General features: G+C 38.9%; 1 protein-coding gene across 2 annotated transcripts; it reads left to right on the top strand.

The window, feature by feature from the left end:
• Positions 1-687: 687 nt before the first annotated feature.
• Positions 688-12,941, top strand: miga2 (mitoguardin 2). 2 transcript variants are annotated; one of them, XM_039779242.1, is made up of 16 exons: positions 688-832; positions 1,654-1,931; positions 2,092-2,302; positions 2,437-2,552; positions 2,653-2,773; positions 3,510-3,637; positions 3,874-3,991; positions 4,270-4,376; positions 4,557-4,669; positions 5,264-5,336; positions 6,262-6,348; positions 6,479-6,577; positions 7,651-7,785; positions 7,905-7,958; positions 8,055-8,171; positions 9,428-12,941. In XM_039779242.1, the coding sequence occupies exons 2-16, from the start codon at positions 1,836-1,838 to the stop codon at positions 9,623-9,625; spliced, it is 1,773 nt and encodes a 590-aa protein (XP_039635176.1). In that variant the 5' UTR covers positions 688-832; positions 1,654-1,835; the 3' UTR covers positions 9,626-12,941. The 2 variants fall into 2 exon arrangements, with proteins under 2 accessions (XP_039635176.1, XP_039635175.1); XM_039779241.1 differs by having other exon boundaries at positions 4,243-4,376.
• The last annotated feature ends 932 nt before the right edge of the window (positions 12,942-13,873 follow it).

Raw genomic sequence — 13,873 nt, 5'->3', positions numbered from 1 at the left:
AGAAGAGATGTCAACGCACTTCTTTTAAGCTATATAGGGTAATATACGCTTTTTTATTTTGAAAAGTAGATGCCAAAACCGGAAACAGTCTTTAGATTATTGTCGTGAGTTTAACACACCTGTGACAACTTTGTAATGCCGCCTTCAGGTGCCACTCGTAAATGTACTTTTCCACATTTCGAAGACAATACTGTAACGTTACTAAAAATCCAGCTGTATATAAAAACCGTTATTTACGAAACTTTACTAAAGCTGGGCTCGAGCGTCTTTGCTTGCTTGCTTATAATAACATTATTATAACAAAGGCAAATCTCTGTACCAGACAAAGAGTATTAATTATTGTATTAGTATCAGTATCAGTATCAGTATTAGTATTGGTATTTGTATTAGTATCAGTATTAGCATTAGCAAAATACTGGCGAAAATGTCATTTTATATCCTAGGAGGAGCAAAAGTACCAAGAAAAAAACCTGCTTAAATTGTTAGGTTCTTAAGCATGTCTTTATATAATGTATTATATGTCTTCATGGAATTTTTAATGACACTTTTACAAATATATGCACAACGGGAAACTTTCTAACAGTTTTTACTTCTGATTTTTACCGGTTCAGTAATGGTGCTCTTTGACTTACGTCCTGATTGGACTGTAAAAGAACTTGCCCCTCCGACCTTCCATCCGATTGGTTAAGAATCAAAGCACTCCTCGCTCCATTGGCTGGTGGTTGCGTCAATATATCTACGTTCCTAAAGCATCGCCCCTGAGCAAAAAGATATTGTGCGGCTTTACTGACTGTGACAGGAATGTCCTTCCCGGGCGCCTTAGATGCTTACGGTATGTACCTATGTGAGGGATTATGTTATTAGTTGTGCCGTTAGTTAGTTAGTTGTACACATAGCCACTGAAGCCTCTAAGGTGTCAGTTCAAATCCCTACAGCCAGTGTCTGGATGATGCTGTGATCTGAAGTGACAGATGAGACTGAGCTAGGCTAGCTAACATTAGCATGCTCGCCTCTGAGGGCTGTCAATGAGGGCTGCTGGTTCTGATTCTGGCCTGTCATTAACCAAATTTTTAAGAGCGACTGAGCTAAGATTTAATGTGTGTTTTACGTAAAATGTTAAAAGAATTGGTGGCAGGGTTGATTCCTGGTCTCAGGTGCCTGGACATGCTAACTGCCTAGCTTGCTATTCACCTTCAGTCTAGCTAGTCGCTTTCAGCTAGCAGCCTATCCATTATCAATAATTGTCCTGTCTGACTGGAAAATTATTGTTTTGTATTGTATATCATTCGATGTTTTATTGTCAGTTTTGCTCCAAAGAGAGAGAAAAAGTCAGCCAGTCTCTCTTGTTGAAGCCGCACCGGGTGGTGTTTGCCATGTAACAGTATGTGTGGGGCGGGCTGGTCAACTGGCTGCATACCAGACAGTGTAGATAGGTGAATAGCTGGCAGAATGTCAAGGTGCTTTGCTGCTTAACAGTGAATGTGAGCTTGCCTAAACCCTGGACCTTTGCAAGTTGTTTCCGTGTCCGTTTATACAGAGTTTTGCCCTGGAGCAACTGTCTATTGATGCCATGTGTTTATCTTTACAAGGCCTGTGCAATGTAATGTAGTTTTAAAGGACAATACTGCAAAACTCATGTCTTATCTATTATAGGGTAATACATCTACAATCAGACATTGCACCAGTGTGCAGTACAAGCTCAGGAGTGGATGTCAACAGATCGTTCCTCAGCATGCCCTGAGCTGGCTGATCTCAGACCAGAGACAAGACCTTGTTTAGGGTAAATGTGAAGGAGTTTCGGAGAGCTGTGACCTAAAGGCATTTCAATTTCTGAGATGTCATTCAAACGAGCAGATGGGATGTCCATTGCCCAGGCTTTGGCCATGACTGTAGCTGAGATACCGGTGTTTCTCTATTCCACATTTGGGCAGGTAAACTACTTTCCCTATACTCTACAAAAAAGTTTTGTATATCTAAACACAAGCACTATCTACTGTCCTTGTTCAATAAAAAACAAGTAATGTTGGCTTAATGTATGTTTAGTAGATCCCTTTATGTTGACTGCTTACATTTGCCTCTCCTCCTTTTCAGTCCATATTTTCTCAGCTAAAGCTTACTCCAAACTTGAAGAAGGTGCTGTTTGCCACAGCACTGGGCAGTGTAGCTCTGGCTCTCACCGCTCATCAGCTGAAAAGGCGGGGGAGAAAAAGGAAGCAGGTAACACAAGGGAAGGAGGGCCAGAAGACAGTGGGAATACCTGCGGCGCTGATAAGGACAGGAAGACCCTCATCATTAAAGAGAGGTGTGCATGCCTTAATGCCTTTTGAGAAAAGTCCCAATGGAAATTTTGAAATGATAATTTTTCTTTGTAATTACTGGTGTATCAACATCAACTGAGAAATATGTACAAGAGAATGTTTGTTTTTCTCTCCACAGGCCCGTTTACTGGCCGACAGATGATTAGTCCCAGCGCTCGGAGCAATGACACCATGAGTGGAATTTCTTCCCTGGCCCCCAGTAAACACTCAAGTTCCTCACACAGCCTGGCATCTGTTAGTTTTACAATTTACAACAAATCCTATGTCATTTTGCCTATCATTTTCTTTAATTTTCTAAATGTGTGTGTGTGTGTGGTCTGTTTTTCTGGCATAGACGCGGGTCCCAAACTCTCCAAATCAATCTGCCAATCCATCCACCCCCTGGGAAGCGGAGCCTGTGGTGGAAGAGTCAGGAGCAATAGAGGATGCTAATGCAGAGAATCTCTATATAATGGGTAGGTATTTACTGTTACCCCTGGTTTTATAAAAATGTAGTACACAAACTGTATGTCAGATCTGGTGACATAATTTGCTGTGTTACCTGATATTTTATGTGAGGGACAGAGGGATAAGCTGTACTTTGCCTCTTAGTATTTGTTTGGTACTTGTAGTCAGAAACAAACTCATCTGTTCTGATGAAAAACAAATGCTGCATTGGCAGAATGAGGAGGGAAAATATTTACATGTGCAAATGGTTTGGATGATTTATAATCTTTGCATCTTGAATATTATATAAAAGTTATTTTTCTGTGTTTTTTTTTTTTTTTTTTTATCATGTTGTGGTAGCCATAAATAAACTACTGCATTTCCCACATTGTGTGAAGGCAGCATTCATTTTCTGCTGTTGGTACTGTAATGTAAAACAAGTGGTGATAATCTAGATTATAATCAGGGAAATGTTGAACCCTTGGTCCCAGTGTGCTGTTTGGTATTTGGATTACCCTGCATGAACTATTTGAATTATCTGGGTTGTGTTCCCCATTTTTAGAACTGTACAGTCTCAGGCCACTTAAACCTGCATTTAGCAATATTTTTTGATAAAGTAGGAATTGCCCCATTGCTGAAACCAGTGAGAAATAACAACAGGCTCTGCACCTTGATGCTACTTGTTGTCACTCTGAGCTCAAAGTTTAGATTTTCTGGGTCACAAATCAACACTTTGGTTAAGTGTTATCGCTCTTTTCCTGCTAGGAATGGAGTTGTTTGAGGAAGCTCTACGAAAGTGGGAACAGGCGCTGAATATTCGGCCTCACACAGACTCGACCTCCAGCAACAACAGCCTCGCTCTGCAAGGGGCAGCGTGTGGAGACTTTTCTATGGTAACCATCAAACAATAATTACCAATACAGACTTGGATTAATTTCCAGTTTGAGTACAGTATTGTATTTTATGGTGCAGTTGGGATTTCACCTATTGTACTTGTGATGTTGTTGGTGACACAGCACGAATGCAGCACAATTGAAAGAAATTAAAATGAACATAGACTAAAGCTCTTTATTATATACGAAAAAGTAACTTTCGGACCTGTTTTATGCTACTTCCCTCTTCATTATAGGTTGAAACCCGTAATAAAGGTTTTGCTGAGAAGTTGGAGACACTACTGCACAGAGCATACCACCTACAAGAGGACTTTGGCAGCAGTATTCCAACAGACAGCGTGCTGGCAGACTTTGGTAAGAGACATGTTGATCTTATACTGTATATGACCTTAAAATCAAGGAGAACAAATTTGGATTACAGACTCACGTTTGAAGAACATTAAGAGAGCTGCGCTGCCAAAAAAAGAACTTAAGGTTCATTATTGACGTATGATTCATACAGTCTGGTGTGTATCGATAGTAATACGGTTTCAGATTTTCACAGTGGGGCACACATTTTTATATTTCTGTTAAGTACATCTGTGTTTTGATCCTTGCCCTGTCAGTCAGAGTTTGTGGTGTTCCTTTGGCAGAGAGTGAAGGAACTCTTATCTTACCTCAAGTGGAGAGTTTCTACAGACTGCAAGATGATGATGCGACAACTGTTACCTCTGACCAATCCTTCTTCTCGGCTGCAGAGGTTAGTTCCTTTCCTCTAAAGACTGAAAGAAAACAAGAATATATTATGGCAGTCACTGATTTCCCAGGGCCCCCTAGTATTTGAATCAAGTACAGATACTTGTACAGTTCACATCTGCTGCTTTTCTATATAAAACCTATGTGGACTGTACACTGAGGTTTGTGTGTTTTGTCTGTGCAGCTGTTTGATGCCATGTCTTTAGAAGAGGTCTACCAGCCACTAAAGCCAGCAGCTCTCTATGAAGAAGCCTTGTCTCTGGTCCGGGAGGGCAAAGTGTCCTATAGGTCCCTGAGGTAACTGCGAAGTGTAACATATGCATGTAAATACTTAAAGCTGCACTTATTAAAACTTTTACACTTACGGTGGATTCAATTAGTAATTATAATGTCAAAGGAGTCGCTCGTAGTGACGAACCTGGAGAGAAATATCCCCCGACTCTGCAGTTACCCTCAGCTTACGGAGCGTTTTAGTGTCATTCAGCTCAATGTGTTGGTTTTATGACCCAAACGTTTTGCTACTGTTTTTACCCTCACTGCTCTCATCAGTGTCATTTCTAGACGTGGAAGGCATCTGTGATAGTAGTGAAGCATTTAGCAGCTAAAGAGCCAGATGTTTCTCTCAGGACTCGGTGAAAACCAAAATGGAGCTAACAGGAGAGTGAACATTGGACTTAGTACATTCATCAAGTGGCCAGCAATAAGACTCCACATGAATGTTAATGTTGCTCTGTGTCTGCTGGATGTGTGAATAGATAATTGTTTGCTTACACGTTTGCCATTTCAACTTCATAAGATGAAAATATGTCAAGGTTTCATGGAGCTTCATCTCTCTCTCTCTCTCTCTCTCTCTTTCTCTCTTTCTCCTTCTCTTTCTCTTTCTTTTACCAGAACTGAATTACTTGAATGTTTTGGTGACCAGGACTTCCTTGCCAAACTTCAATGTGTGAGACAAGCATTCCAGGTCTGTTTTCAGTTCTAAGACCCCCCACCCCCACCCCCACACACACACACACACACACACACACACACACATATACATATATATATATATATATATATATATATATATATATATATATATATATATATATATATTATGACACTTATTTAATGTTTTAAAAACTGCAGACCTCATCAAAATACTGCTGTGTAGCACTACTAGTGGTAACAAGCTTGGGGTAGATTGTAAAAGTAATCATATTGGTTATCAATGACCAGCATGGACTAGGTTGGTCTTAGCTCTCTTTGTAGTTTCTCTTCTAATGTAGATCGTTTTCTCTTTTCTCTCATTTTTTGGAATCCTCATCTCTGATCTCACAGTGCATGTAATGACACCCTAGTAGAAACCTCGAGGCACACTCAAACACACCTTTGTTTGTAATATGCTGCCTGTGTGCCGGTGTAGTCTTAGCACCCGCAGGCAGGTTGAGTCAGGTTTCTTTATTTAAGCAACATCAAGACAGATGCTAGGAGGTCAAATATAAAGACAGCAGCTGCAATCAGGAGAGATGGCTTACAGTGTTCCATACACTTAGAGAAATGAATGATACTTTTGTCTCTACAATGTTTGAGTTTTAGCTTTGTTTTTCTCAGACAAACTTCTGCTCTTGCATAGCAATTGAATGGTTCATATGGCATACATGGACAATTGCACAGCTGGAGTGTGTTTTTAGTGGATGTGTTGCTTGTACGGTATATTTCATTTGGGTCCAGGAGAGTTATTGTAGTTTGCATTTATCAATCCCTCCCTGCTCCCACTGAGGAAGATGTTTCACTTGTAGGTAATAGTAACTGTGGAGCTGAATGGGTTTTTGAACCACATAATTAAAGAACTTCCCACAGAAAATAGACCGATTAATGCTATTTTTTTATTTATTTTTTTTCAGCTCCTGTTGCTAGATGAAACTCACCGCACATTTTTCATGGAGACCGGGAAACAAATGATTGTAGGTTTGATGGTGAAGGCAAACAAGGTAAAAACACTACTCATTTGGCTCCTCACTTATTAACTCGTCTTATTACGATAAACAAGAAAAGCTTCTGTGGACATATTTGCACAGCTGTAACTAATACGCTCCTTTGTTATTTGTTGCTTTAATGCAGAGTCCCAAAGCCTTCCTGGAGAGCTATGAGGACATGTTGCTTTACACTAAGAGAGAGGAAACGTGGCCCGTCACTAAGATGGAGCTGGAGGGCCGAGGGGTGAGTAACCCTGCCATTCATCTCATGTGTCACGTCACATTTTCACTTTTTCTTTGCTGTTCTACCTGCAAGCATGCAGTATGCATTGGTTGATTTCTTCATGAGAACAGGGATACTTAGTCACAGGGGATATCCTGTTCACGTACACTGGCTAACCTGAATTAAACTTTGACTGAAGTACAGCCAACAGTCAGGTCTGTACTTACACTCAGTGTAAAGCTCATTTTAGAGTCATACTGTTGATGGTTGTGTAACTAGCAAAAAATCCGTCCTAATTTGAGTGGCACATTTGGTTACAGTCAGATGCTTTGCAATATTCCTCACATAGGAAATAAAAATAATATGCATTAGATATCATATGAAAATAAGTTGCGTGTGTCCTTAAGGCCTTATGGATGTGTCCAATGCATTTTCTTCCTAATAATAATAATAATAATAATAATAATAATAATAATAATAATAAAACATTTGCAGAACCAATCTTTGTAAGAAATTGAAACAAACATTATTTACATAATGTTTGCTTGCCAGTGGTCTTTATTTTATTTGTCAATTTTCTTTTACAGGGAACTTACAGATAAACATTAAGTAAGAAGAAGCAATGCAACAGATGCAATGCATATAGGGCATCTGACTAAAGCTTAGCCATCATCGCTTTTTCAGTTCAGGTTAAAACAGCTAAACAAATCAGTGGATAAAACCAGATAAAAACAACAGGATAAATGACATGCGTATATTAATGTGTGCATTTTTTGTAAATGATAAATAACTGTGTGTGTGTGTGTGTGTGTGTGTGTGTGTGTGTGTGTGTGTGTGTGTGTGTGTGTGTGTGTGTGTGTGTGTGTGTGTGTGTGTGTGTGTGTGTGTGTGTGTGTGTGTGTGTGTGTGTGTAATATGTATGTATGTATGTATGTATGTATGTGTGTATATGTACATGTGTGTGTATATATGTATGTATGTATGTCTAGAGAGAGAGAGAGAGAGAGAGAGAGAGAGAGAGTTTAGAGAAAATGCAATCACTGTCGTACTTAACACAATGCATTGTGGGGGTTCTCATGTCCTGATCTCTGTAGGTGGTGTGTATGAACTTTTTCGACATTGTGTTGGACTTCATCCTGATGGATGCATTTGAAGACTTGGAGAACCCTCCCTCCTCTGTTGTAGCTGTGTTGAGGAACCGCTGGCTCTCTGACAGCTTTAAAGAGACGGTTAATTTACACACACACACACACACACACACACACACACACACCAATTCCTTGATTATTACGCCACTGATAGGTTAGTTACAAGTGACTCTAATAACGGAGTTGTGTTTTTCTGTCAGGCTCTGGCAACTGCTTGCTGGTCTGTCCTAAAAGCGAAAAGGCGACTTCTTATGGTGAGTTTGAGTTAATTAAAAAATGTATAACCTTTTTATTGCATCCTTGTTTCTTTTACATTTTGATAGCTGAGTTTCTCTTAATCCTCTCCATAGGTTCCTGATGGTTTTATTTCCCACTTCTATGCCATATCAGAACATGTGAGCCCAGTTTTAGCTTTTGGGTTTTTGGGCCCCAGACAGCACCTAAGTGAAGTTTGCACTATTTTCAAGGTAAGTGCATACACAACTAAGAAGCGGTGATTTTGACACAATAACATTAACAGCAAAAAATGACATAACATTATTTATAATACGTTTATTTGATTCACAGCTGCTACATATACTGTTTTGACCTCGACAACCCAACTGCATTTTACCGCAAACTTGCAACTAGCTAGTTAACTTTCTAAAGCGGGCACAATCGCTTGTTTGCTAAGAGAAGGGTCGGTGATGTGAATGTGTGATTGTGTAAAGGTGTTCACGAGATAGATACCAACCTTTCATGAACTTGTGAATTTCGCCCGCCGTCTTCTCTCCTTGATGGAGACAGACGCTGCGCAGTGGGATCGATGGTGTTTTAAGCCTCCAACGTCGCCTTACAGGCACTAACCCTCACCGTTATCTTAAACATAACCATTGCCGCGGTGCCTGGAAGGTGACATTTGGGGGCTTAAAATTTTTTTTAAAAAACAACACCGCACAGTGGGAGGAGCTGTGTGTGTATGTAAGTGACAGAGAGACGCAGGAGAGCAGGGAAAGGAAATGCAGAAGAACGTATTTTAAATAGCGTTAAAAAAAAATATATAATAACAAAATGCAATGTGCGACGGCCGGTGTCGATAGTGAGGCAGACCGCCACACAATAGTCTATGTGTGGGAAACACTGCGGAACTAGGATTTTAGAGTCTGAAACACACCCCCTGGTCTTTGGATATCCGAGCTCGGAACTCGGGCAACCACCGAGTACCCCAAGCTAAAAATCCAACATGGCTGCTCCGTGCATCAACAGTTGTGAAAGCTGTAGTAACATACAGTTATAAGCACTGTGCTATTTGTGTCTCACTAAATCAGTCAATCTGTCCATATTCTATCTGTGGACAATGTCGTTACACTGTTTGTACACACAAAGACAGCGTAATGTGTTGTTATCAACTGGTATTGCTAACAATGGCTAACCTGCCCAGAGCTAATGAAAACAATGAAAATCCACTTGTAAATGGAACCCATTGAACTCGGGCTTCTGAGTTCCGGGGTAAATTGAACGCACTATTAGACCCCATGCCCCCAGTTAGGAGCAGATCCTTCCTTTTATAAATTTGTAGTCTCCAAACCCACTACAAGCAGCTCCTCCAGAGCTACAGAACAACAGTTTTCACAAGTTAACCTAGTCTTCATGTGTAAAATCAGTGGAGTGCCTCTTTAAAGTTAAAGTTGGAATCAGAATGTTCCATAATGTAACACTTTCATTTCTCTCCTTTCCTCTGCAGCAACAAATCGTGCAGTACCTGAAGGATATGTTTGATCATGACAAGGTGCGCTTCACCTCTGCTCAGTGCTTGGCTGAGGACATCCTGAGCCTTTCCCACCGCCGGAGTGAGATTTTACTGGGGTATCTGGGAATCAATAACCTGGAGCTCAATGGTGCCCCGTCCAGAGCCACAGAGGGCTCTTCCGGGCCAATCTAAGACAACTGGGCTCACTAAGGGCTTCACCGGGCTTTTACAGGCCGATTGCACTGGGCTGACCAGTAAGAAATGGCAGGCACTCACAGCTCAACCCTCATTATGTAACTACATTAAGACTGGATAGAATCATGCTCCTGTGATACACTGAGAACCAGCATCATTCACTGAGTTGTGTCCATCAAACACAACTTACTGTGAGAGGATATATTTTCACCAGATTTACAGTATCAATGGTACTGAGGGAGACCAGTTGGATAGTATGATTCCATCTCTCGTTTGTCATCAGCTGCTGTGTTGCGTATCAAGAATGCCTACTGTAGTCATGTAATCTCAGACGTGTGAGGACTTGTCTTTTGCCTTGTTTGGTGACATGGATACTTTCTAAAAACACACCTAAATGAAGCGCTACCAACACATGAAGACTGGGCCTTTTACTTTATTAATTCACATCGATCGAGTCTCTTCGGAGAACCAGTGGTTGCATTGTGACCTTCCATTCATCTGACTTCCTGGATATCATAGTCTTCAATATTATGTCAAAAGAAATGGTGCGAGAGTCTGTCGCCAAATGTGCGTTTGTATCTTTTATATTAAAGGGGGAAGGATATTTGTTGAAACCGTGATCATTTCTGACAGGCTTGGCCAGCTAAGACTTAAAGGAGGTAATGGATTTGTCTCCTCTTTGATTGTTCTTGAATCCTCTTAAATCTGAAGTATTTATTCCCATTTGGTTTAATTAAGCAGGCTAAGGTGTCACATATCCAAGAGACATGCAAGAACACATTGTGTCAAATTAGTGAAGGGTATTAACATGTTACTTATATAGAAGTTGAATTATCCCAAAATCTATATGTTGACCACAGTTGTGTTCTTAGTCAAAGTGGACATAGTAGGGCATGCAGCTGAGATGCAAATAGTTACGTTTTGTGCAGTTTAACTTTCTCTAAGTCACAGTGATCCCTCAGATTTGATCTGGCAATGGATGACATGAATATTACCAGTTGTAAGTGCCATAGAGGCACAAAATGAAACTTCCCGCTACCAATAACACAATATCAGCTGTGACAGCATCTATCTGAATACCATCACACAGATGAGTATAGCCAGAAAGCAAATGTCTAAAACAGTTTAACACATAAGTGCTCTCAGGGAGTAAAAGGTAACACACACATGTGTGTGTGTCTGTGTATATCTATTTATCTAGAAATCAATATCAGGATATCTGTTATGTTGTGACTAACGAGCTCAATGTTTTTTTCCCCTTCAAATACTTAAAATTAATGTATTTGTTAATTGGTTGAGCAACTTGAATTGCTTCCAAATATGTGGGCCTAAATTCTAAAACTTGCTAAGCTTTAATTCCCTGAATAATAAAAAATAATAATAATAAAATAGTGACATTTCTAAGGAAAAAGTACCCAAAGACAAGATATATAAAGATATAAATCAATGTTTTCAATGTAAAATTTGGAACAATGGTACTACCTGAATATGGAGGTTACAGGATGTAAATAAGTATGAAATGGGTAATGAATGAGTAACAGATATGCTGTTTTCACTCAACATTTTGACTTGCCATGCACAAGTGTTACTTAAACCAGACCAGTGTGTTCACAAAGTGCACACAGTCATCTAACATTTTCAGAGACTTTGTCAAGAACACAGTCTCAGTGTTCTAATGGATTAGAAACACGTGGATATTTTCCATCACCTCTAAATCAAACAGTGCCATCTACTAGTCTTAGCAAGGATAGATGTTTTTCATGAAGACTTGTGTTGAAAAACCGGGCATTGTACAGTCAGTCTGTAACCTACATAAGTGCACTGATGATGATAACCCCTGATTTTCTCTTTGTTTTCCCAATATTGGGAATTTGTTGGAACATAGAGACACTGAAGGGGCACTACGATGCCAAGTTATTATTAGTCGGAGTTTTCTTCTGCTGATCCAAACATGAATAACTCCACAACTATAAAAGCAGATGTATTATGTAGACGATAGTTTGTTTAAGAAACTGTCAAATACTAAATTATCTTAATGAAATGTGATTAAAAGATGATTTATTATTAATGGTGGCAGCAGATCACAGTTTGTATGCTAATGGTTGCCTGGTTGAACGAGAAAAGGGAAGACATTTCTGTCAAATCATTTTTCGGTTTCGTAGATCTTTCGATAGTTTTGTCATACAAATTAGCAGGTCTTTGTAATTCATAATCGTTTAAGAGTGTGTTTTGTGGTCTTGATAATCCAAATCCTGCTCTTGTTGCAACACATCACTGAAATTCAGAGCTCAGAAATGTTACGTTTTGCAATACAATACCATTGTGTTTTTCCAGCACTGTAGGGTGTTTTCTGTTTCTGTCTAGCATTTACTTCCAAATGTAAATGGAGCTTTTACAGAAAATGATTTAGTTCTTTGTTTTGCAAACATGCAGTTTTGTGTTTTTAAGCATTTTGCACTTTATCAGAAAAGCAGAAAGATACAGGAATGTCCAACAACCCTTTTTAGAGAATCAGTTTTAGAGTTTAACTGTACAAACATATTAAATTATTTATTGCATCAGAACTGACATATTATTGCTAACATGGAGCGTATGTATGCTGTATAGTAGAGAAACTATCTTTCCCAGATAACTATTTTATGGAAACCGTTAATTGTGGTTACTTTCCAAAGTTTTTGTTTTAGTCTCCATCTTAGAAATTCTCCAATTTTAACTTTTGACTGCTTGTGGTCCAATCCATTCTCTTATGTCCTGCTATTGTAGACTATCACGTATACTTGCAACAGTATGTATCATGCAGGTAAATGCAATTATGGAAAAAATGCTAATGTTTAGTCTTGTGTTCACATAATGGTCTGCTTGTTCTGTGTCCTGGGAGTAGATGATCAGAGATGAATCCCTCTGCGTGTTAACAGTATAGATTCTCTGAAATGCATCAATCCGTTTATCCCTGCAACATTTAGATCCAGATTTAGACTAGTTGCTAGTTTTGAAAATCAAAATTAGAAACAAGCTAAAGAAGCTGACTTACAATGATTTAATAGTGGAAATTCAGGTATGTAGTCTCCTGCTTAACGTATACGCAATAGATTTTTTTTATGAGGATTTCAGATGGCCAAAATGTAGAAAGAATTTTTTTTCTTTTCTTTTGAAAGTCACTGCTGTACATTACAAGTGTCCTATTCATGCCTTTTGTCTTTTCTATTGCTAAATTACAATGCCAGCACAAACTGTAAATTGATTTTGATTCTCCATATTAAATGTTATTTTTTTGTTATTAAACGATATGTTTGTTATGCCTTTTCCCAACTGATGACGGCTCATTGTATTTCATGAACAGGAATCAAACTTTCCTGAAACACAAGATTATTTGTTAGTGTGGTAGAGAGGTATACTTTTCAAAATGACTACGAAGCACTGGCTTAATTAAAAAAAGAGCAAAGTATAAATAATTGAGAAAAATGGATGGCTAAATTGTTGTTATACATTTTTAGAAGTCTAATATGTGATTGTCCACAAGGTGGCAAAACACTGCAGTGTATTATACAGAATTAACTGATACAAATATCCCATTTCTCTATACTGTAAAGATCTGAAATAATGAATATATCCAGTAAAGGTACAAATCATGAAGTCAAGTCAAATCTGTCTTCAAACCAAGAGGAGAAATGTGGACACTTCTGTTTTCTGTTGCCAATGTTAGGTTGGCGGCAATGGTAAATACAGTGTGACAGTTGATGCAGGACTCTCATTAATTATTGTGTTTTTTTTTTTTTAAACTTACTTAGAACTTGACAAAGTAAGAAGAGTCAGTTGGAGAGATGCAAGAGAGAAAGCTTTGGAGTGATTTAATGTTAGGCCAGAGGAGGGCGCACACCTCTTTTTGTAGTTTTACTAAACAAAACCTTGGAACTCTGTCTTCTTATTGTTACAATGAGGCATGTTTAGTCTGAGGAAAAGTACCTGTTTGTATTTCTTCTCCATTGGATAAATGTAACTGCCCTCAAAACACAACCAAGGGATATAATCAATACACACCATTTTAAACATCACTGCTTTGCCAAAACTTTTAGAATTGTTTTCGAACATTCATTGTTCCTTGACATACCTACAGTACTGTATATCACAGGATTATCTCCTTGAAACAATTAATACATCTTTATCTTACTTTTTGTGGAAAATATGCATACATCAAATTTCAAACAGAGTCAGTATTGATGAGGTTTGGAGGCTTTGAAACATGCA

The sequence above is a fragment of the Perca fluviatilis genome, chromosome 17 (assembly GCF_010015445.1).
Source record: "Perca fluviatilis chromosome 17, GENO_Pfluv_1.0, whole genome shotgun sequence".
In the NCBI taxonomy this organism is placed as follows: Eukaryota; Metazoa; Chordata; class Actinopteri; order Perciformes; family Percidae; genus Perca; species Perca fluviatilis.
The sequence above is the reverse complement of the archived record's forward strand: the minus strand, read 5'-3'. Positions and strand labels throughout refer to the sequence as shown.